This window comes from Mesoplodon mirus, assembly GCF_964341445.2.
Source record: "Mesoplodon mirus genome assembly, chromosome: 9".
In the NCBI taxonomy this organism is placed as follows: Eukaryota; Metazoa; Chordata; class Mammalia; order Artiodactyla; family Ziphiidae; genus Mesoplodon; species Mesoplodon mirus.
Genome location: NC_138985.1, coordinates 79,050,567 through 79,072,788, shown reverse-complemented (window position 1 = coordinate 79,072,788; position 22,222 = coordinate 79,050,567). Strand labels below are relative to the sequence as shown.

At 35.2% G+C, this 22,222-nt stretch overlaps 1 protein-coding gene and 1 pseudogene across 2 annotated transcripts in view; one reads left to right on the top strand and one right to left on the bottom strand.

Moving 5' to 3' along the window:
- Positions 1–21,780, top strand: part of SAMTOR (S-adenosylmethionine sensor upstream of mTORC1) — an 88,098-nt gene extending 66,318 nt beyond the window's left edge. The window contains exons 4-5 of the mRNA XM_082631830.1: positions 2,022–2,136; positions 18,560–21,780. Coding sequence (XP_082487956.1) covers positions 2,022–2,136; positions 18,560–19,189 — 745 coding nt within the window. The 3' untranslated portion in view covers positions 19,190–21,780. The remainder of the gene's footprint in view (positions 1–2,021; positions 2,137–18,559) is intronic.
- On the bottom strand, positions 16,303–17,951 carry LOC309810080 (protein-L-histidine N-pros-methyltransferase-like; annotated as a pseudogene). Its single transcript has one exon. The product of its transcript is annotated as a protein-L-histidine N-pros-methyltransferase-like (transcript).
- Positions 21,781–22,222: the final 442 nt, after the last annotated feature.

The following is a 22,222-nucleotide window of genomic DNA, read 5'->3' as shown; positions in this document are numbered from 1 at the left end:
TTATCTCATTTAATCCTAGAAACGACCCTTAAGTGTGGGTACCATTGTTGTCCCCATATCACACAGGTAAAGGACAGAATCAGGTTTTGATTTTAGTCTCTCTGGTTCCAGAACTCTTGTTCTTAACCATAGCCCCACATAAGGATTAGAACGGCAATCTAGTAGTGTACTTAGTATTACATGTTGTTATAGATTCATTTATTCAAACTGGTTATGATTTGACTATTCAGATTTGTTAATTCAGCAGAAAATGTCAGCTATATGCCAGGCATTTCAAGGTACCTATCTACTGGATCTTTTGCTCTGTTTAGCAACTTGGAACCTATATCACAGTAGTTCTCTGGCCTCCTTCTTCCTTAGAGCTAGTGTATTGTGATATTTCAAGTATCGCTAAACTTAATTCAACTTTACAGATGATTATTTGTTATACACATCACCCAAACTACGTAATAATCTGCTTCCTGATTTGGCTGCAGTACAGAAAATTACCTTTTGAGCCCTAGGATCAGCTCTTATTGCTGAGGGAGTTTCTAGCTATTCCTTTTATTTCCTTATACCCTCATAACCCCTTCTTTGGATGAGTTCTTAAATAAAATTTTGTTGACAGAAATCTTTTAATTGGTTCATATTGTTTTTATGGTACTATAAAATGCCATGTACTGTATTAAACAGGTCCTGTATACAGTTTATTTATAATCAAATGGTGATTATGTTCATTTCTATAAAATGTTAGGACATCAGGCTCTTGGTAAAGAATGTAACCCCTATTTATTGCATTCCTTTTCTGAAAAAACAAAATCAACTTTAGATTATATTATTTTATTTTGACTTACAGTGTCTTTTCCAGGAGCTTAACTACAGTCTGTAGTTTAACACCTCTCTAATGGACACTACGGCAATATGCTAGCTGAGGTAAAAGGAACAGAAGCTGGGCAGATTTTCTCTGCCTTATAGGCTTTAAAGAACCAAGATTCTGTTTTTACCCAGTTATTTCACTATATTTCTTTCCTTTATGTTTCCAGTATCTACTCATAATTTTTTTTCAGAAAAATTGTCTTAATATCAATAAAATGGCATATGTCTTAAGTTGGTTTTTATTATTGCTTTACTGTCTGAACACTAGGACTATAGGCTTCAGACCAACAAAAATCCACTGTCTTCCTTCATCGTTATTTGCTGCTATGTAGATCCATATTATCAATAGTTGCATTTGACTAACTAAATGGTCATGTCCGGTTTTGTTTACCTTCTTTTTTCCTACTACTTTTGGACACAAAGAACGCTCCTGCACAAAATAAAATTTTTCATAACTTAAGAAATACTATTCTATCATTGCTTTGCTCTTTGGTCCTTTTAAATCATTGAGACAAATTCAAGTTAAGTCCAAAAACATCATTATATTGACTACTGAGAATTAATTAGTGAATGGATTCTTTCATCTACAAAGACAGTTTTCAAAGTGTGGTCTGGGGATCTGAGACCCTTCTAGGGTCTCTGTGGGGGGGAAATTATTTTCATCATAATACTAAAATATCGTTTGCCTTTTCTACTCTCCTGCTCTCTTGAGTGTAGGGTTGAGTTTTCTAGAAACTTCATGGCATGTGATTTTGCAACAGCTTGAATGCAAAGCAGACATGCGAATCCATCTGTCTTCTATTAAGCCCGACATTAGAGAGACTTGAAAAAATGTAAAACAGTAGCTCACTTTTACTATCTTTCTAATCTAGATTTTCATTAGAAACTATAATTTACATTAGCGTATACTATAGTGTTATTGTTTTATAAATGAATTGATGTTTTTAAACCATTCAGTTTTAATTTCAAATATGGTATTATTGATAGAAACTGCATAAACAAAAGAGCTCTTTTAGGCCCTCAGTAATTTTTAAACATGTAAAGGGATCATGAGACCAAAAAGAGAGCCAATAATCTATATGACTTTTTTTATTCTCAAATGTTTGCTTTTTTCTTATATTTTATTTCATCTTATAAAAAGCATAATGAAAATTATCTATTTTTAGGTTGCTACAAACCTCAGGAAAGATCAGATTACTTGATGTTGGCAGCTGCTTTAACCCATTTCTGAAGTTTGAAGAATTTCTAACTGTTGGCATAGACATCGTACCTGCTGTAGAGGTATGCATAGTTCTGTTTGTTTTGAGTTGAATATTTTACATATATAATATTTTACATATTTTACATATATATATACACAAAGGAAAGCACTGTCTTTACATTCCTGAAATAGCAAATATATTTCTTGTGTACAAGTTGATAAGAGACTATTTCTATTCAAAACTAAAAGTATATTTTGTGAAAATTTGAGCATTTAGTTAACTAATATTAATTTGACCAGTACCATATTTGTCTTCATTTTGTTTTGTTCCCTGTTTATCATCTATCATTTCAATCAAGAAACTTCAGTAAGTTGCAAAGATTCCTTATTTTATTTTTTAATGCATCTCTTTCTGAAATGTACTCTGATGTTGAGCTATTATGGAATAGTGGAAAGAGCAGGGGCTTTGGAGACAGCCAAAACTTTATTAAATCCCAGCTATTTGTACTTAGTAGATAAAACTACTTAACTTTACAAAGAATGTTTCCTCTGCTTTTAAAATTAGATTTTTTTCCCTCAATGACATAAGTTTATAACATTTGCCATTTTACTTTTGATATGGCACCAGACACAAAAATTTTTTTACAAATTTTTATTGCTATAAAGAGATTGTGGTAGAGTATAAACTCAGGCTCAGAGATTTTTTTTCCTCCACTGCTATATTCCCAGTACCTAGAGGAGTGCCTGGCATACTAAGTACTCATGAAATACTTCTTGAATAAAATAATGAAATCTTATTTTCAACCTTGATTTGACTCTCTGAGCCTCAGTTTTCTCGTCTGTGCAGTGGGGTTTGTAATGGACTATACCTTATAAGATTGTTGTCATGTTTACTTGAGAAAAAGTATTTAAAGCACCTAACAAAGCACCTGTTATATAGTGAGCGCTAAAGAAATGTTTGCTGTTATTATTGAAAAGTTCCTGCATGAAGAGTCAACTTTCATATGAATTTATTCTTTAATTTTTATGAGCTTGACTGTCTATATTGAATCTATATGACTAACACTGACAAATAAGAAAATGCTAAAAGCGTTACTCTTATCTCCTAAAGGTAGACAGATACTTGCTGTACGGTAAAACAGCTGTTCTTAGCTTACCACGGCAGAGAACTCCTGGGCCATTAGAAGCTATATTTTTAAAGTGCAGGTGGATTTGTACATGGATTCTCTCCCCTTCCTTCCTCAAGACACACATTAGAGATGTCCTTCAAGGACTGGTAAGACATGATGACCATTTGATCTAAACCTAAAGCTCAAATATTAAAATATTAAGCTTATTTATAGATAGGGCTATAAATTTTCAACTGTAAAGCCATTAGAGAAGGCAAAAGAACTACTATACGTGAGTTCAGTAGTAGAATCAGACTTTGATAATTCCAGTACACTATAACTAATTTTAAAACAAAGGGAAGAAACTTATACTTCCAGTCAAGATGGAGTGACAGGGACCAGACTGATCCTCTTTCCCCCTGCCTGCGGCAACTAAAAAGTGGACAAAATATTCAAAATAATATACAAGACACTGGACATCAGGTAATGAAGGACAGTGATCCCCAGGAGATGGAAAACAAATGAGATTGGCCATATGGTTGCACCAGCATACAGCCTTCAGACAGTTTCCAATGTGTGGCACAAACAGGTGATCCCAAGCAGAGTCCAACTGGTACTGAGTTGTAGAGGCAGAGATGAGAGTCCTGAGAGACCAAGACAGCTAGGGCTCATGGACAAAGTACCAAAGATATGAGAGCTGCACAGAGAGAAAACTCCAGGGGTCTGCAAAGAATCCTCCCTGAGTACTCAGCTGAGTACTTATCAGTACATGTCTGTGAGAAACTACATGAGACTGCAGGAAGTACCACCTCAAAGATCTAGAGGTTATAGTGCCCAGCACACTCACACAGGCTGGAAGTAGCACCCTTCCCACCAGCCACACTGGAAACCTCAAGAATCACAGTAGCCTGGGTAGAGTACACAGAAAAGCCTTGCATCAGTAGTGGAGAATAACTAGCCTTAGACTGAAGGCTGCTCTAGTCCCACCTAGCAAATCTTGAAACAAAAACCAAAAAGATCAAACTGTGTCCAGATAATTTAACTACATCCTAGAGCAAAGTTAGAATATTTATAGCAATACCAAGTCATCCAGGATGCAGCAAAGTAAAGTTCACCATGCCTAGCATCCAATAAAAAAGTAATCAGCTGGGCTTCCCTGGTGGCGCAGTGGTTGAGAATCTGCCTGCTAATGCAGGGGACACGGGTTCGAGCCCTGGTCTGGGAGGATCCCACATGGCGCGGAGCAACTGGGCCCGTGAGCCACAGCTACTGAGCCTGCGCATCTGGAGCCTGTGCTCCGCAACAAGAGAGGCCGCCATAGTGAGAGGCCCGTGCACCGCGATGAAGAATGGCCCCCGCTTGCCACAACTAGAGAAAGCCCTCGCACAGAAACGAAGACGCAACACAGCAAAAATAAAAAATTAATTAATAAACTCCTACCCCCAACATCTTCTTTTTTTTTTTTTTTTGCGGTACGCGGGCCTCTCACTGTTGTGGCCTCTCCCATTGCGGAGCACAGGCTCCAGACGCGCAGGCCCAGCAGCCATGGCTCACGGGCCCAGCCGCTCCGTGGCATGTGGGATCTTCCTGGACCGGGGCATGAACCCGTGTCCCCTACATCGGCAGGCGGACTCTCAACCACTGTGCCACCAGGGAAGCCCCCCAACATCTTCTTTCAAAAAAAAAAAAAAAAGTAATCAGCCAAGTAAAGAAGCAAGAAAATAGGACCCACAATGAGGAGGTCAGTCATCCAGCAGAGACCAACTGTGAACTGACACAGATGTTAAAATTCGGAAACAAGGACATTAAGATAGGGACATTATGACTGTATTCTGTATGAACAAAAAGTAAAGTAGAGACATGGAAGATAATTAAAAATACCCAAATCTAACTTCTGGAGATGGATACTATGATCTATGATATGAAACATGTACTAGATGGGATTAACCGTACATTAGATATTGAAGAAGAAAAGTTAAACTGAGGACATGGCAATAGAAACTACCCAAAATTAAGCTGAGATTTTTTTTTAATGGAAAAGCATCAGCAAGCAGTGAGTTAATTTCAAATGGCCAAATATAAGCATAATTAGAGTCCCCCCCAGAAAGAAATGAAAGAAATAATGGTCAGAATTTTTCTGAACTTGATAAAAGCTAACTAATAGTAGAGCTGACCCTTGGCACCAGGGGAATTGTTCCAGGACAGCCCACCACCACCACAGATATCAAAGTCTGTGGCTGCTCAGGTCCTTAGAGTTGGCTCTTCATATCCCTGGGTTCCATGTCCACAGATACAGAGGACTAAGTGTATATTTCTTGGAAAAATCCATGTATAATTGGACCTATGCAGTTCAAACTCGTGTTGTTCAAGAGTCAGTTGTAATGTAGAGTTTATATTCTATATAAAAATAAAATGTATGATAACAAAAGCACAAGAGGGGAGAAAGGGAAATACACTATATGTATAGTAATAGGTTTTTATAATATATATGAAGTGGTAAAATACTATTTGAAAGTAGACTATGATAGGTTAAAGATGCAGACTATAAATTCTAAAGCAACCAGTAAAATAAAGAGTTACAGCTAATAAGCCAGCAAAGGAGATAAAATAGAATTACAAAGAAATTTCTTTAATCCAAAAGATGGCAGAAAAGGGAAAGAAACAATGAACAGATGGCAAACATAGAAAATAAATAGCAAGATCATACATTTAAACTTAAGTTTACCAATAATCACATTAAATAGATATGGCCTAAATACCCCAATTAAAAGGTGGAAATTGTCAGATTGGATTTAAAAAAGCAAGGGTCAAATATATGTTGCCTATAAGAAATGCACTTCAGTTATAAACACACAAAATAGGATGTGTAAAAGAAAGGCACTGTGGCACTATTACAGTCAGACAAAGTAGATGTCAGAGCAATATTACCAGCAATAAAGATGGCCATCTCATAATGATAAAACGGTCAATTCATCAAGAGTACAAAACAATCCTCAATATATATGCATCTAATAACAGAGCTTCAAAATACGTAAACCAAAAACTGATAAAGTAGCAATTACAAATAGACATTTATAAAATTATAGTTGAAGATATCATTACCCCTCTCTCAATAACTGATGGAACAATTAAAACATTGGTTAAAGAAGAACTCACAAGGAAAGTTAGACCATAATTTTCTTTTTTTTCTTTTTTTTTTTTTTTTGTGCGGTACGCAGGCCTCTCACTGTTGTGGCCTCTCCCGTTGCGGAGCACAGGCTCCGGGCATGCAGGCTCAGCAGCCATGGCTCACGGGCCTAGCTGCTCCGTGGCATGTGGGATCTTCCCGGACCGGGGCACGAACTCGTGTCCCCTGCATTGGCAGGCGGACTCTCAACCACTGTGCCCCCAGGGAAGCCCTAGACCATATTTTCAAATGAAGCTAAATAAAAACATATGATATCAAAAACATAAGATATGCATAGGATGCCACTAAAATCACTAAAATAGTACTTAGAGGAAATTTTACAATACTAAACACCTTTATTAGAAAAATAAGAAAGGTCTCAAAGTAATGACATCAACTTTGCAACTAGGAAGAAAAACAAATCCACATTAAATCCAAAATACAAGAAAGAAAACAATAAAGATTACAGCAGAAATCAATGAAATAGAAAACCTTCAGAAAACAGTAGGGAAAAACTGATTAAAGCAAACACTCTTTGAGAAGATCAATAAAATTTATAAATCACTAGCCATACTGATTAGGAAATAAAGAGAAAGGTGTGACATCATGTATATTTTACCAATATTAAAAGAAAGGAAAATAAATATTACAAAAAATTTTTGCCAATAAATTCCACAACTTAAGTGAAATGGTCAAACTCCTTGGAAGACACATACTGCCAAAGCTCACTCATGAAGAAATACATAACCTCAGTAGCCCTAAATGTATTAAAGAAATTTGAATTGGCAGTTAAAAACTTTCCCACAAAGAAAATTCCAGGCTCAAATGGCTTCACTTCCCAACTTATTCTATGAGGCCATTACCCCAATACCAAAACCAGAGACATTACAGAACAACAACAACAAAAACTTGTAGACCATATCCATCATGAACATAGACAGAAAAGTTGTCTACAAAATTCTAGCATATTGAACCAAACAGTATTTCAAAAGGGATAATACATCATGGCTAAGTTTGATTTATTCTAGGAGTGTAAGATTGGTTTAATGTTAAAAAAAAATAATCTATGACACCTATACAAAAATCTACTCAAAATGGATTAAAGACCTAAATATAAGACCAGATACTATAAAACACCTAGAGGAAAACACAGGCAGAACACTCTGACATAAATCGCAACAATATTTTTTTTTGATCTGTCTCCTAGAGTAATGGAAATAAAAACAAAAATAAACAAATGGGACCTAATTAAGCTTAAAAGCTTCTGCACAGCAAAGGAAACCATCAACAAAACAAAAAGAGACAACCTACAGACTGGGAGAAAATATTTGCAAACAATGCTACCAATAAGGGATTAATCTCCAAAATATACAAGCAACTCATACAGCTTAGTATCAAAAAAAAAACCCAATCAAAAAATGGGCAGGAGACCTAAATAGACATTTCTCCAAAGAAGACATATGAATGGCCAACAGGCACATGAAAAGATGATCAATATCACTAATTATTAGAGAAATACAAATCACAACTACAGTGAGGCATCACCTCACACCAGTCAGAATCGCCGTCATTAAAAAGTCTACAAATAATAAATATTGGAGAGGGTGTGGAGAAAAAGGAACCCATTTACACTGTTGATGGGAATGTAAATTGGTGCAGCCACTATGGAGAACAGTATAGAGGTTCCTTAAAAAACTAAAAATAGAGTTACCATATGATCCTGCAATCCCACTCCTGGGCATATATCTGGAGAAAACTCCAATTTGAAAAGATACATGCACCCCAGTGTTCATAGCAGCACTATTTACAGTAGCCAAGACATGGCTATCTGTCCATCAACAGATGAATGGATAAAGAAGATATGGTATATATACACAATGGAATATTACTCAGCCATAACAAAGAATGAAATAATGCCATTTGTGGCAAAATTGATAGACCTAGAGATTATCATATTAAATGAAGTCAGACAGAGAAAGATAAATAGCATATAATATCACTTATATGTAGAATCTTAAAAAATAATGATACAAGTGAACTTATTTACACAACAGAAACAGACTCACAGACAGAATACAAATGTATGGTTACCAAAGGGGATAGTGGGGGATGGGTTTGGTGAGGAGATAAGTTAGGAGTTTGGGATTAACATATACACATTACTATATAGAAAATAGATAAATAACAAAGACCTACTGTATAGCACAAGGAACTCTACTCAGTATCTTGCAATAATGTATAATGGAAAAGAATTTGAAGAAGAATATATATATAAATGAATCACTTTGCTGTACACCTGAAACTAACACAACATTGTAAATTAACTATACTTCAGTTTAAAAATGGTTAAAAATAAAATTACATATACCATAAAAAAAAACCCACTTATTTTTTTCATCACAGTAATACACTAAAAGTGAAACCTACAGCTAACATCATACTTAATAGTGAAAGAAAAATGTTTTTCCAATAAAAACTGAAAAAAGAACAAGATAAGATTACTCTCACCATCTCTATTCAGCATTCTCTAGAGGTTTTAACCAGTGCAGGAAAGCAAGAAAAAGCAATGATGGGCATCCAAATTGGAAAATAAGACATAAAGCTGTCTTTGTTCACAGATGACATTGATCATCTATTACATTATTCTGTGGAATCTACAGAGAAGCTACTAGAACCAGTAAGTGAGTTTAACAAGGTTGCAACATATAAGATTAACATATAAAAATCAATTCATATATACTAGCCACAATCAACTAGAAATTAAAAATAGTACCATTTGTAATAGCATCAGAAATATGAAGTATTTAATATATGAACATATATTTATATGAAATATAAAGCTGACAAATATATGGCAAACCTGTATATTGAAAACTATAAATTATCAAGAGAAAGTAAAGAAGACCTAAATGAGTAGAGATATATACTGTGTTTATTAGTGGAAAAACTCAATATCTTTAACACATCCATTTTCCCAAAATTGATCTATAGATTCAGTGCAATCCTGATCAAAATTCTGGCAGGTTTTTTTGTAGAAATTGAAAAAGGTATTCTAAAATTTGTGTGGAAATCCAAAGGTCCTAGAATAACAACTTTTTAAAAGGATAGTATTGGAGAGTTTCAAAATTTATTTTAAAGTTATAGTAATGAAAACAGTGTGGTATTAGTGTCAAGATTATCCATGAAATATAACAGAGAGTCCACAAATAGGGCTAAACCCCTTATAGGGGTCCCAGAGGAAGAAGAGGGAAGAGGATCAAAAATGTATTTGAGAAAATTATGGCTGGAAACTTTCCAAATCTGAAAGAGAATAAACTCATATCCAGGTACAGGAAGCACAGAGGGTCCCAAAATGATGAACCCAAACAGACCCATATCAAGACATATCATAATAGAAATGGCAAATTTAAAGAGAGAATTTAAAGACAGCAAGAGAAAAACAAAGAGTCATATACAAGGGAATTCCTGTAAGGCTATCAGCTGATTTCTCTGCAGAAATTTTGCAGGCCAGAAGGGAGTGGCATGATATATTCAAAATGCTGAAAGGGGAAACCTGCAAACTAGGATACCCAGCAAAACGATTATTTAGAATAGAAAGCGATAAGAACCTGCTGTATAAAAAAATTTTAAAAAGGAAAAGAATAGAAAGCAAGATAAAGAACTTCCCAGACAAGCGAAAAATAGTTTATCAGTACTAAGCCTACCCTAAAAGAAATGTTAAAGGGTCTTCTCTAAGTGGAAAGAAGTAAGGATCTACAGGAAAGGGAAAATCCCACTAGGAAAGGCAAATATATAGTAAAGACAGAGAATCAGTTGTGAAAGCAACTGTAACTGCAATAAACAGTTAAGGGAGAATCATGCAGATGTAAAATATGACATCAAAACACAAATGGCCTCCCTGGTGGCGCAGTGGTTGAGAGTCCGCCTGCCGATGCAGGGGATACGGGTTCGTGCCCCGGTCTGGGAGGATCCCATATGCCGCCGAGCGGCTGGGCCCGTGAGCCATGGCCGCTGGGCCTGCGCGTCCGGAGCCTGTGCTCCGCAACGGGGGAGGCCACGGCAGTGAGAGGCCCGCATACCGCAAAAAGAAAAAAAAAAAAAAAAAAAAAAAACACAAATGGGTGGGGAATTAAAAATGTAGATCTTTTAGAATGTGTTTGAACTTAAATGACTGTAAGTTTAAAATAAGTAGATATATTATAGGTCAATACATATGAACACTGTGGTAACCACAAATAAAAAAACAAAATAGATAGACAAAAATTAAAAAGAAAGGAACACAAGCTTACTACTAAAGAAAGTTCATCAAACCACAAGGGAAGAAACAAAAGAAGAAAAGAACAAAGAACTACAAAAACAGCCAGAAAACAAGTAATAAAATGGCAATAAGTACCTACCTATCAATAATCAGTTTAATGCCAATAGACTAAATGTTCCTATCAAAAGACATAGAGTGGTTGATTGGCCTAAAAAACAAGACCTATCTATATGCTACCTATAAGAGACACACAGAATGAAAGTGAGGGGATGGAAAAGATATTTCATACAATGACAAGAAAGTGGGGGTAGCAATACTCATATTAGACAAAATAGAATTTAACAGTGTATAACAAAAGACAAAGAAAGGCATTATATAATGATAAAGGGATCACTACAAGAAGTTTTACACTCATTAACATACATACATCCAACACAAGAGCACCTAAATATATAAAGCAGATAACTAACAGACATAAAGGGAGAAATTGACAAGAATACAGTAATAGTAGGGGACTTTAACACCTTACTGACATCAGTGGACAGATCACCCAGATAGGAAATCAGTAAGGCAACAGTGGTCTTAAATGACAGAATGGACCAGTTGGACTTAATAGATATCTACAGGACATTCCATCATGAAACAGCAAAATACACATTCTTTTCAAGTGCATGTGTAATGTTTTCTAGGATTGATCACATGCTAGGCCACAAAACGAGTCTCAACAAATTTAAGAGAATAGAAATTATATCAAGCATTTTTTCCAGCCACAACAGTATTACACTAGAAATCAATTACAGGAAGAAAAATGGGAAAAGAACAAACAGGGAGACTAAAACAACATGCTACTAAAAAAAACAATGGTTCAATTAAGAAATCTAAGAGGAAATCAGAAAATACCTCAAGACAAATGGAAATGGAAACACAACTTCCCAAAATCTATTGGATGCAAAAGCAATTCTAAGAGGGAAGTTTATCACAATACAGGCCTTCCTCAAGAAAAAAAATCTCAAACAACCTAATCGTGGACCACCTAAAGGAATTAGAAAAGGAAGAACAAAGCCCAAAGTCAGCAGGAGGAAGAAAATAATAAAGATCAGAGAGGAAATAAATGAAATAGAAACCCCCCAAAATAATGGAAAAGATCAATGAAACCAAGAGCTGGTTTTTGAGAAGACAAACAAAATTGATAAACTTTTAGCCAGGGTCACCCAAGAAAGAAAGAGAACCTAAATTAACAAAATAAAAAACGAAAGAGGAGAAATAGCAACTGATACCACAGAGATACCAAAAGAAAAATAAAAGAATACTATGAACAGTTATATGCCAACAAATTGGACAATCTAGAAGAAATGGATAAATTTCTAGAAACATACAACCTGCCAAGACTGAATCAAGAATAAACACAATTTGAACAGACTGATCACTGGTAGTTTAACTGAATTTGTAATTTAAAAGAATGCCCAGCAAACAAAAGTCCAGGACTGGATAGCTTCACAGAGGAATTCTGCCAGACATACAAAGAAGAGCTAATACCTTTCGTCTTCAAACTAGTCCATAATATTGAAAAGGACAGAACTCTCCAAAATTCATTCTACAAGGCCACCATTACCTTGATACCAAAAACAGCAAGACACTACAAAAAAGAAAATTGCAGGCCAATATCTTTGATGAAAATAGATGCAGAAATCCTCAACAAAATATTAACTAACCAAATCCAACAATACATTGAAAATATCATACACTATCATCAAGTGGGATATAGTCCAGGGATGCAAAGATATTTCAATACTTGCAAATTAATGTGATACACCACATTAACAAAAGGATAAAAGTCACATGATCATCTCAATAGACACAGAAAGCATCTAACAAAATTTAACATCCATTCATGATAAAAACTGTCCTTATAGTTGGTATAGAGGGAACATTTCTCAACATAATAAAGACCATTTATGACAAACCCACAGCTAACTTCATACTCAACTGTGAATAGCTAAAAGTCTTTCCTCTAAATTCAGTAACTAGACAAGAACGCCCATTCTCACACTTCTATTTATCATAGTAGTGGAAGTCCTAGCCACAGCAATTAGGCAAGAAAAAGAAATAAAATGCATCCAAGTTGAAAGGGAAGAAGTAAAACTGTCATTAATTGCAGATGACATGATAATTTATATAGAAAACTCTGAAGTCTCCACCAAAAAACTGTTAGAACTAATAAATGAATTTAGTAAAGTTGCAGGATATAAGGTTAATATACAGAAATCTTATGCTTTTCCATACACTAGTAATGAACTATTGGAAAGTGAAAGTAAAAAAAAAAAGTCCCATTTAAAATCACATCAAAAGGAATAAAATACCTAGGAATATACTCAACCAAGGAGGTGAAAGACCTATACTTTGAAAACTATAAAAAATTGATGAAGAAAATTGAAGATGGCACATAAACATGGAAGTATATCCTGTGCTCTTGTATTGGAAGAATTAAGGTTGTTAAAAGGGCCATACTACCCAAAGCAAACTACAGATTTAATGCAATCCATATCAAAATACCCATGACATTTTTCACAGAACTAAAACAATTAATCCTAAAATTCATATAGAATCACAAAAGACCCCAAGTTGCCAAAGCAGTCTTGGGAAAGAAAAAAACAAAAAAAAAACTGGAGATATCATGCTCCCTGGCTTTAGACTATACTACAAAGCTACAGTATTCAAAACAGCATGGTACTGGCACAAAAACAGACACATAGATCAATGGAACAAAATAGAGAGCCCAGAAATAAACCCACACACCTATGGTCAATTAATCTATGACAAAGGAGGCAAGAATATAAAATGGGCAAAAGGCAGTCTCTTCAGCAAGTGGTGCTGGGAAGGTTGGACAGCTGAATGTAAGCCAGTGAAGTTAGAACACGCCCTCACACCATGCACAAAAATAAACTCAAAATGGCTTAAAGATTTAAACATAAGACATGATACCATAAAACCCCTGGAAGAGAACATAGGCAGAGCACTCTTTGACATAAATTGTAACAATATTTTTTCAGATCTGTCTCCTAGGGCAAAAGAAGTAAAAGCAATAATAAACAAATGGGACCTAATTAAACTTAAAATCTTTTGCACAGCTAAGGAAATCATCGACAATACAAAAAGACAACCCACAGAATGGGAGGAAATATTTGCAAATGATATGACTGACAAGGGGTTAATATCAAAATATATAAACAACTCATACAATTCAATATCAACAGAACAAACAACCCAGTCGAAAAATGGGCTGAACACATGAATAGACGTTTTTCCAAAGAAGACATACAGATGGCTAATAGGAACATGAAAAGATGCTCAACACTGCTAATTTAGAGAAATGCAAATCAAAACAACAATGAGATATCACCTTATACCTCAGAATGGCTGTCCTCAAAGTCTGCAAATAACAAATGTTGGAGAGGATTTGGAGAAAAGGGAACCCTTGTACACTGTTGGTGGGAATGTAAATTGGTGCAGCTACTAAGGAAAATAATATAGAGGTTCTTCAATAAACTAAAAATAGACAACCATATGATCCAGCAATTTTACTCCTGGGTATATATTAGAAGAAAATGAAAACAGTAATTCAAAAAGATAAATGCACCCTTGTTTTCATAGCAGCGTTATTTACAATAGCCGAGATAGGAAAGCAACCTAAGTGTCATCAACAGATGGATAAAGAAAATACATACACATATATACACATACACACAGGTATATACACATACATACACACACAATGGAACCTTACTCTGCCATAAAGAAAGAATGAAATTTCTGCTATTTGCAAAAACATGGTTGGAACTAGAGAATATTATGCTTAGTAAAATAAGTCAGACAAAGACAAATACTATATGATATCACTTATATGTGGAATCTAGAAGATAAAACAAATGAATGTATATAGTAAAACAGAAACAGACTCACAGATATAGAAAACAAACTAGTATTACCAGTGGGAAGAGGGAAAGGAAGAAGGGCAAGATAGGAGTATGTGATTAATAGATACAAACTACTGTGTATAAAATTGATAAGCAACAAGGATATATTGTACAGCACTCTGGAATATAGCCATTTCATAATAACTTTTAATGGAGTATAATCTCTAAAAATACTGAATCACTGGGCTATACACCTGAAGCTAATATTATAAATTAACCATATTTCAATAAAAAAAGAAGACATTGTTAAAAGAATGAAAAGACAAGCCATAACCTGAGAGAAATATTTTCAAGTTATATATCAGATTAAGGACTTGGATGAAGAATAAAGAACTCTCAAAATTCAATAAGAAAATAGGTTTTTAACATTTAAAACAACCCAGTCATTTTTCACTATGCAAAAAAATTGAACAAACACTTCACCAAAGAAGATACCCAGGTAAACATCACTACTCATTAGGAAAATCCAAATTAAAACTTCAATATACTGCTGCACACCTGTGACTATGATTAAAATTTAAAAGCCTGGCCAGTCCAAGTGTTATGAGGATTTGGAGGAACTGGAACTGCAATAAACTCCTGGTAGAAATGTAAAACTCAGTATAAGTGCTTTTGAAAATAGTTTTGAAGTTTCGTTAAAAGCTAAACTTGCACGTACTATATGATCCAGCCACCCCTTCCTTGGTATTTGCCCAAGACAAATGAAACGTGTCCATTCAAAGACAAACAGGAATGCTCATAGCAGCTCTAGTTGTAATAGCCAAAAACTAGAAACAACCAAGTTATCTATGAAAGGTTTATCTTAATATAGTAGCCTACCTCAGCAATTAAAAAGGAATAAACTATCAATACAAGCAAAAAAATGGATTAATCTGAAAATAATTGTGCTGTATGAAAATAAGAGTACATTATTCTGTATTATTCCACTTATATAAAATTCTAGAAAATACCCACTGATCTATAGAGACAGAAATCACATCAATGATTGCCTAATGGCAGGGGAAAAACAGGGAGGGTACAAGGAAGGGACTATATAAGGGGCACAGGAAAACTTTGGCAGGTGTTGGATCTATTCATTAATTTGATTGTAGTAGTGGTTTCATGAGTGTATAAATGTTAAAACTTACCAAAGTGTGCACTTTAAATGTTTGTGTGTCAGTTATACTTCAGGTTGTACATCAGTTATACTATCCCCCTACCCCAAAAGGAGCAAAAGGAAGAAGAAAAACAACCTTTTTCCACGTAGTTCCACGTAGTAGAACTTTGTGTCGCATTTCCTAATAGATAGTCCAGATGCTTATGTGACCAGCTTGTCTACACACTAACAGAACTGAGGGACTAAGGTATTAAGCTCATATCTTTGGTAATTAATTAACTGTTGTTATATATAAGGGTAACTAATTTTTATCTAATTTTAAAACTGCTTTCTTATTCTGGATTATTTCCACAGAGTTTTTTTTTTTTTTTTTTCCATCTCCAAAAAAGTTCATTAGCATGATTAAAAACATTTTTTGGATAATAGAATTTCTAAACATAAAAGAGTATCAGTGGCTATATCCTATAACCAGTATTTGCAACTGGATGGACAGCTTTATTGCCAGTCTTCATTTTATTAAAGACAATCCATATTTATTGGTTCCATGTGAAGTCATGACTGTTGCTTTGCCTGAGAATGAGTCCCTACTGCAGTTAAGTATAAAAAAATTATCTTCCAGGTGAACCGGTTTGCAGGGCAGAAATAGAGACACAGATGTAGAGAACAAACATATGGACACCAAGGGGGGGAAAGTGGCTGGGGGCGGGGAGTGCTGTGATGAATTGGGAGATTGGGATTGACATATATACACTAATATGTATAAAATGGATAACTAATAAGAACCTGCTGTATAAAAAAATAAATAAAATTCAAAAATTCAAAAAAATACATATATCTCCCATAATCGGAGTGTGACCTGCATTACAGAGTAAAGAGTTAATAAAAATCCTCAAAGAGTTGGGTTTTTGTTTTTCAAAAACATTTTTTACACACTACAAAGAAATAATCAGTATTTTGGCTTTTAAAATTCCTGCATGATATTTAGAATGGCAGTCCCCAAACGTCCTCCCTTCACAAAATTGAGAATACAGACCCTCTTCCGGAGCATACATTCTTGGGGTGGGCTCTGAAGACTTCAACCTCCACATGTTTATACTGGTTTGAGAACAAAGACAGCGTCATCCAGAACGTAGTAGTCTTTATACATGTCACCTTCACACAGGTATGGCAGTCTGGTGAAAGCTTCAGTAACAAAACCAGCTTTTCTGAAAACTTCAGGCAGACTATTCACTTGTTCTTCCCAGTTCTATCCCTTGATTTCCAAAATTTCTGATGGTTTATCCCACTTGCCATCTATGTTTTCCACATAGGGATGAAAAGGTAAGACCAGAGCAAGGATGACCCTGCCTCTCGTTGGTTCCAAGACACTTCTGATACCTTTTAACAAAGTCGGGGGCTGATCACAGCGGTCCAGCAAATTCAAGCAGCTGATGATATCATACTGGAACCCTGTATTCTGCCAAGCACTCTGTATTTCTTCTTCTGAAGCTGCCATATTATAGTTTCAGACAGCTCAGTGGCATAAATTTCTTCAGAATGAGGGCTCATGATTTGTGCGACTAAATCAAGAAGTCTGTGGGTTTTCCAGTCTGGATTAATTTTAAGCAGTCTCTGAAACTGATCTGGTGAAAACACATTGAGCCTCTTCCTAGCAACCCATTGATAGATGTTCTAGACATAAACTGGCTAAAAACAGATGACACAAAAGAGTGATATAATTGGATAAATAGCCAGCCCGATTTCTCAGTGCTGTTGTTTAGGTCTGTGTTCCTTGATCAAGGTAACTCTGAACAAAGACAGACTGGAGTGATTCGCATAGTTTCTCTCTGTTGCACACAAACCACTGGTGGTCCTTCCTGCCTCCTGCGGCCGCCGCCAGCCCACCCCGGTCCGCTCGTCATGTTCACGTACAGGGAGCCGGTGTGCGGGCTCCGCAGGGTCCACATCCTCCGCGCCAGCCACACGGACGCCGGGCTCAGACACAGCCAGCCCGCTAGCAGTCTCATCGGGGGCCGCGGCCACTCGCTCCGGTCACCGCCGGTGCCGGGGCAGGGAGGAGGACGCGCTGCCATCTCCAGCCTCCGCCGCCGCCGCCGCCGCCGCCGCTGCCGCTGCCGCCCAGGACCGAGCCATCGCGCCAAACTCGCCCATCCAGCCCCTTCAGGGCAGAGGCGGAGGGTCTCCATAGAGTTTTAATATTCAGCAAATGATACAGTGCTGTTTGTTTCTTTACTTGTAGTGTATCTCATGGTCATTTGACTCAGTTAATTAAATTTAATACATAGTTTGTTTCAAGCCGGAGATTCGCTATTTAATAGAATCAATATATTATTAAAATTACTTTTGAGATGGTTAAAGTTAATGGTTGAAAAGATGTTTTTCATGACCTTAAAAAGTTTTGGTATTTTGCTTTTATACATTTATAACTGCTTTCATTATCCTCTTTGACTTCTTAGATTCATCTTTATTTCATGGTATTTCTTATTTAAAGTTATTTTTATATAAACCTGTTTTTTGGTAACTATAAATGTTTAAGTGAATATAAATATGACTAAGTTTAGAAATAAATCGCCCCTGTAAGCTCTTACCCAAATAAGATTTTAAATAAACTCTTATTATTTTTAAAATATATATACTTAAACATTATTTCTAATTTTTAATTAAGTGTTACTCAGAAATATTTTTTTAAAATAATGACAGAAATTCTTTGGGCTTAATTACTCTGAGATTTTTCTGAGTAAAAGTTTTGGTTGAATAAGTCTGTGCAAGTGGAATATTTATAAGGGAAAGGTACATAATTAAAGCTTGAATTATATAGAAATGCAATTAAATAGCTTGGTTTAAAATTTATGTAATTAGGTGGAGGTAATCTTAAAATTCTTGTTTTTCCCTTTCTGCAGAGTGTGTATAAATGTGACTTCCTGAATTTGCAGCTTCAGCAACCACTCCAGCTTGCACAGGATGCTATAGATGCCTTTTTGAAGCAGCTAAAAAACCCTATTGATTCTCTTCCTGGAGAACTTTTCCATGTGGTTGTTTTCTCTCTCCTTCTTTCCTATTTTCCATCACCTTACCAGCGATGGATTTGCTGCAAGAAAGCCCATGAACTGTTAGTGTTAAATGGTTTACTGCTTATCATCACACCTGATTCCTCCCATCAGAACCGTCACGCTATGATGATGAAAAGCTGGAAGATTGCTATAGAGTCCCTGGGCTTTAAACGTTTCAAGTATTCAAAATTTTCACATATGCATCTGATGGCATTTAGAAAAACCTCCCTAAAAACCACAAGTGACTTGGTTAGTAGGAACTACCCAGGGATGTTATATATTCCTCAAGATTTCAACAGTATAGAAGATGAGGAATATTCTAACCCTTCCTGCTACGTTCGATCAGATATAGAAGATGAACAGCTAGCATATGGTTTCACAGAGCTCCCTGATGCTCCATACGACTCAGATTCTGGAGAAAGTCAATCCAGCTCTATTCCTTTCTATGAGCTAGAAGATCCCATATTACTTTTAAGTTAATATAAAAGCAAAAGGCCCTTTCAGTCCAGACTCGTAAACTTAATTGCTTACACTAATCAGAAATACTAACATGAACTCAGTACTTAAAACCTGCTTTGCATAGAAGAAATGCAAAGGTTTACAGAGTTTGCTATTTTTTTCTACTTCTGGATTTTAAAATTTATTCTTATATAGAAAGCTTAAAGTTTCACGTAGAGTGACTCCTGTCATAGCAGAAACCACTGTTATTTTAGCATTTAGCACTAAGATATTATAGAAAGGTACCTTTTTCTCTTTAGTGCTATTGTGAAAAATGAAGCATAATTTGCTATGTATTTTTCTTATTTTCATCTTTTCAGTGTTGACTTTAAACCATTGCAATGAGAAACTAAGATATGTAGAAAGCTGTAGATTGCACTTTGATGACTCACAAGTTAAATGTGACAGAGATAGATTGGTTTAGTAGTTTTGTGATGCACTTATTCTTTTTTCTAACTAAATTGTTACCTGTTATAGAAAGCCATTTTGGCTCAGTTTTGTCTGATGATTGAACATTCCCCAAACTTTTTGGAATTGATAATTCTTATTCTTTCTTGCTTGCTCATTTGGCAGCATCAGACATTGGGGAGATATTTCCCCCAAAGTATGTATTCTAATTTGATTAGCATAGTACAGTAAACACCATTGCCAAAATAGAGTTTTCATATCTTTCTTGTTGATTTGGGCCTTGGTGTTAAGTATATTTAATGGTGAGAATTCACTTTTACTTTTTTACATTTAGGTTTCATTTACAAAATTTTCTATTTAAGCAAGGAACAATATAATACTCAATACTGACCCGAAACACATTTGTGAAAGGGTTTGCACTTGTAAGAGAGCTTATGTTCTACCTAGACCAACCTTAATAGGGTCCTCACCTTTCCATTAAGGAGGTGCTGCACTACAAGTCTGGAATTATATAGAAAAATTTTAAATTAACCCTCTGCTGGTAATCTCATAAAATGGTTTTGATGTTTCGGTATTCTAATTTCTATCTAAATCCTAGAAGAAATTTTTCTTTGAATATATGAACCATTAGTTGGCTGTGGGAATTTTCCCTTTCCACATTGATAAATGCCTTTCTGTGTTTCTGAATCAGAAGCAAATGATTAAGGAGAAATATATGTCCAACAAGACAAGATTAGTTTAAATGGCTAAGAACATTTAGTCCACATTGTCTTGTCAGCCAGCAATTGTCATGTAAACTATCATTTTTAAGAGTGCCACTGTGTGGATTTTTTTTCAAGTGGTTATTACATTAAAATTACCTCATACTGAGGTTTTTGCACTGAAATATCACAGTTTCAGATTTCATGGTTAATGTTGTGTGTGTGCGTTTTTAAAGGAAATTTGCATTTTCAATAGTTGATCCTAAATTCATAAACTGAACTTTACTCTGATAAAAGTGTTTTTGTGCTTATTGTGAATTGCTGTAGTTAACTCTGAATGTCAAACTTTATTTAGAAATAAAAAATTTACCCTTTAAGATATAAATGGTTGAGTGTGTATACCCAATATTTCAAATTAAATTTCACATTCTAAATTAATGAAAGTAACAAGATTGTAATTAACCTAAAAGTTGAGTAAATGCAATAAATATTGGTTGCTCAAATTTGCCAGAAGTAACTTGAAGTTTTTCGTTTACTTTCAATAGCATAAGATTACTTAATAATAAGGAATAATTAGGACTTTCTTTCCAATTAAGAACTACAGGTCAAGTCTTGTAACTCGCCCAAAAGAAGAAAAAAAACACTGTGTTCAGGGTAACATAGAAATGTGTGTTGTTAGTACCTCCTTTACCATACGGTCCGTTTTCTGTGATTTGGCTAAATGCTATCTTAAAGGCAAAGAAAAGCAACATACCAAACAAAAGTGCTTTGAAAGTAAATGAAAACAGTGCTTTTGAGAGGCTGGTGTAAGTATTGATATATGACCTTGGAGTTAGCCCATGTGTTACAGCTAAAATGTTGGTGCTATAAATTCTTCTGATTGTTTACAGATGTTGATTCTGCTTATGCTCCAAAGTGTGCATGATGTATTTTAAGTAGTACTTTAAAGAAAAAAATCTCTTTATAAAAACCTATACTCTCACTTAGTATAAATTTGTTTGGATTTATAAATCTCATTTGTTACTACTGTAAATTCATCTTCAAAATTAGGTTGGCGCAGGATTTAAACTAATACATATTCCACCAAAGCCAATTCAACATATAAATGTTAAAATATAAGCAGTCATGTGGCTTGGTGCCAGATTATATATGTAATGACACAAGAAGTTATTAGAGCCTTTAATACTGTATGGGTACTCTTGAGAATGATTTTGTTTGGATATGAAGAAGTTAAGGGGCCTCCTGTCACATTCACAACAGTATTCTCCAAAATAATTTGATGTTTCAAAAACAAATAAATGATCATTTGCTTGGTTTCTTCAGGATTATGACTAGATCAAGTGGTTTATATGGTAGTTGCCAAGTGGTGGGAGGTGGCTTACCTGAAAATGTATGTTTGTGTTTGTTGTATTTTTTCACATTTTGTGAACAAAGCACATTTATTAAAAATTTTAAATTTTCTAATATGCCTTGTCTGTTATTTACGAACTGAAAGTTTTGTGGTCTTGACCTAATCTCACTAAGTGATTTCAGAATTGGGAAGCAATTTAAAACTTAAATGACTTAGAATTTTCTATCTGGTTTCATCTAGTCCAGTCCCTTAATTTCATAAAGTCATTCACTGAGATCCAGAGAGCTCAAGTGACTTACCCATTATCATGCTATTTACCAACGAACAAGGACAACAAACAAATTCTAGTTCATTATATGTCAACTATATCATACCCTGCTTTCCTTGAAAGTTAATTACATCCAAGATAATTTACCTAAGCATATCAGTTATTTTAGGGCAGCAGATGGCTTTCTCATGATGTGAAAGAGTTCTTTATTCATTAAACAGATATTTGAATTCTAATATGCTGGGGAAATATGCAATATGCTGGGGAAACAGCAGGGTTTGGTGTGT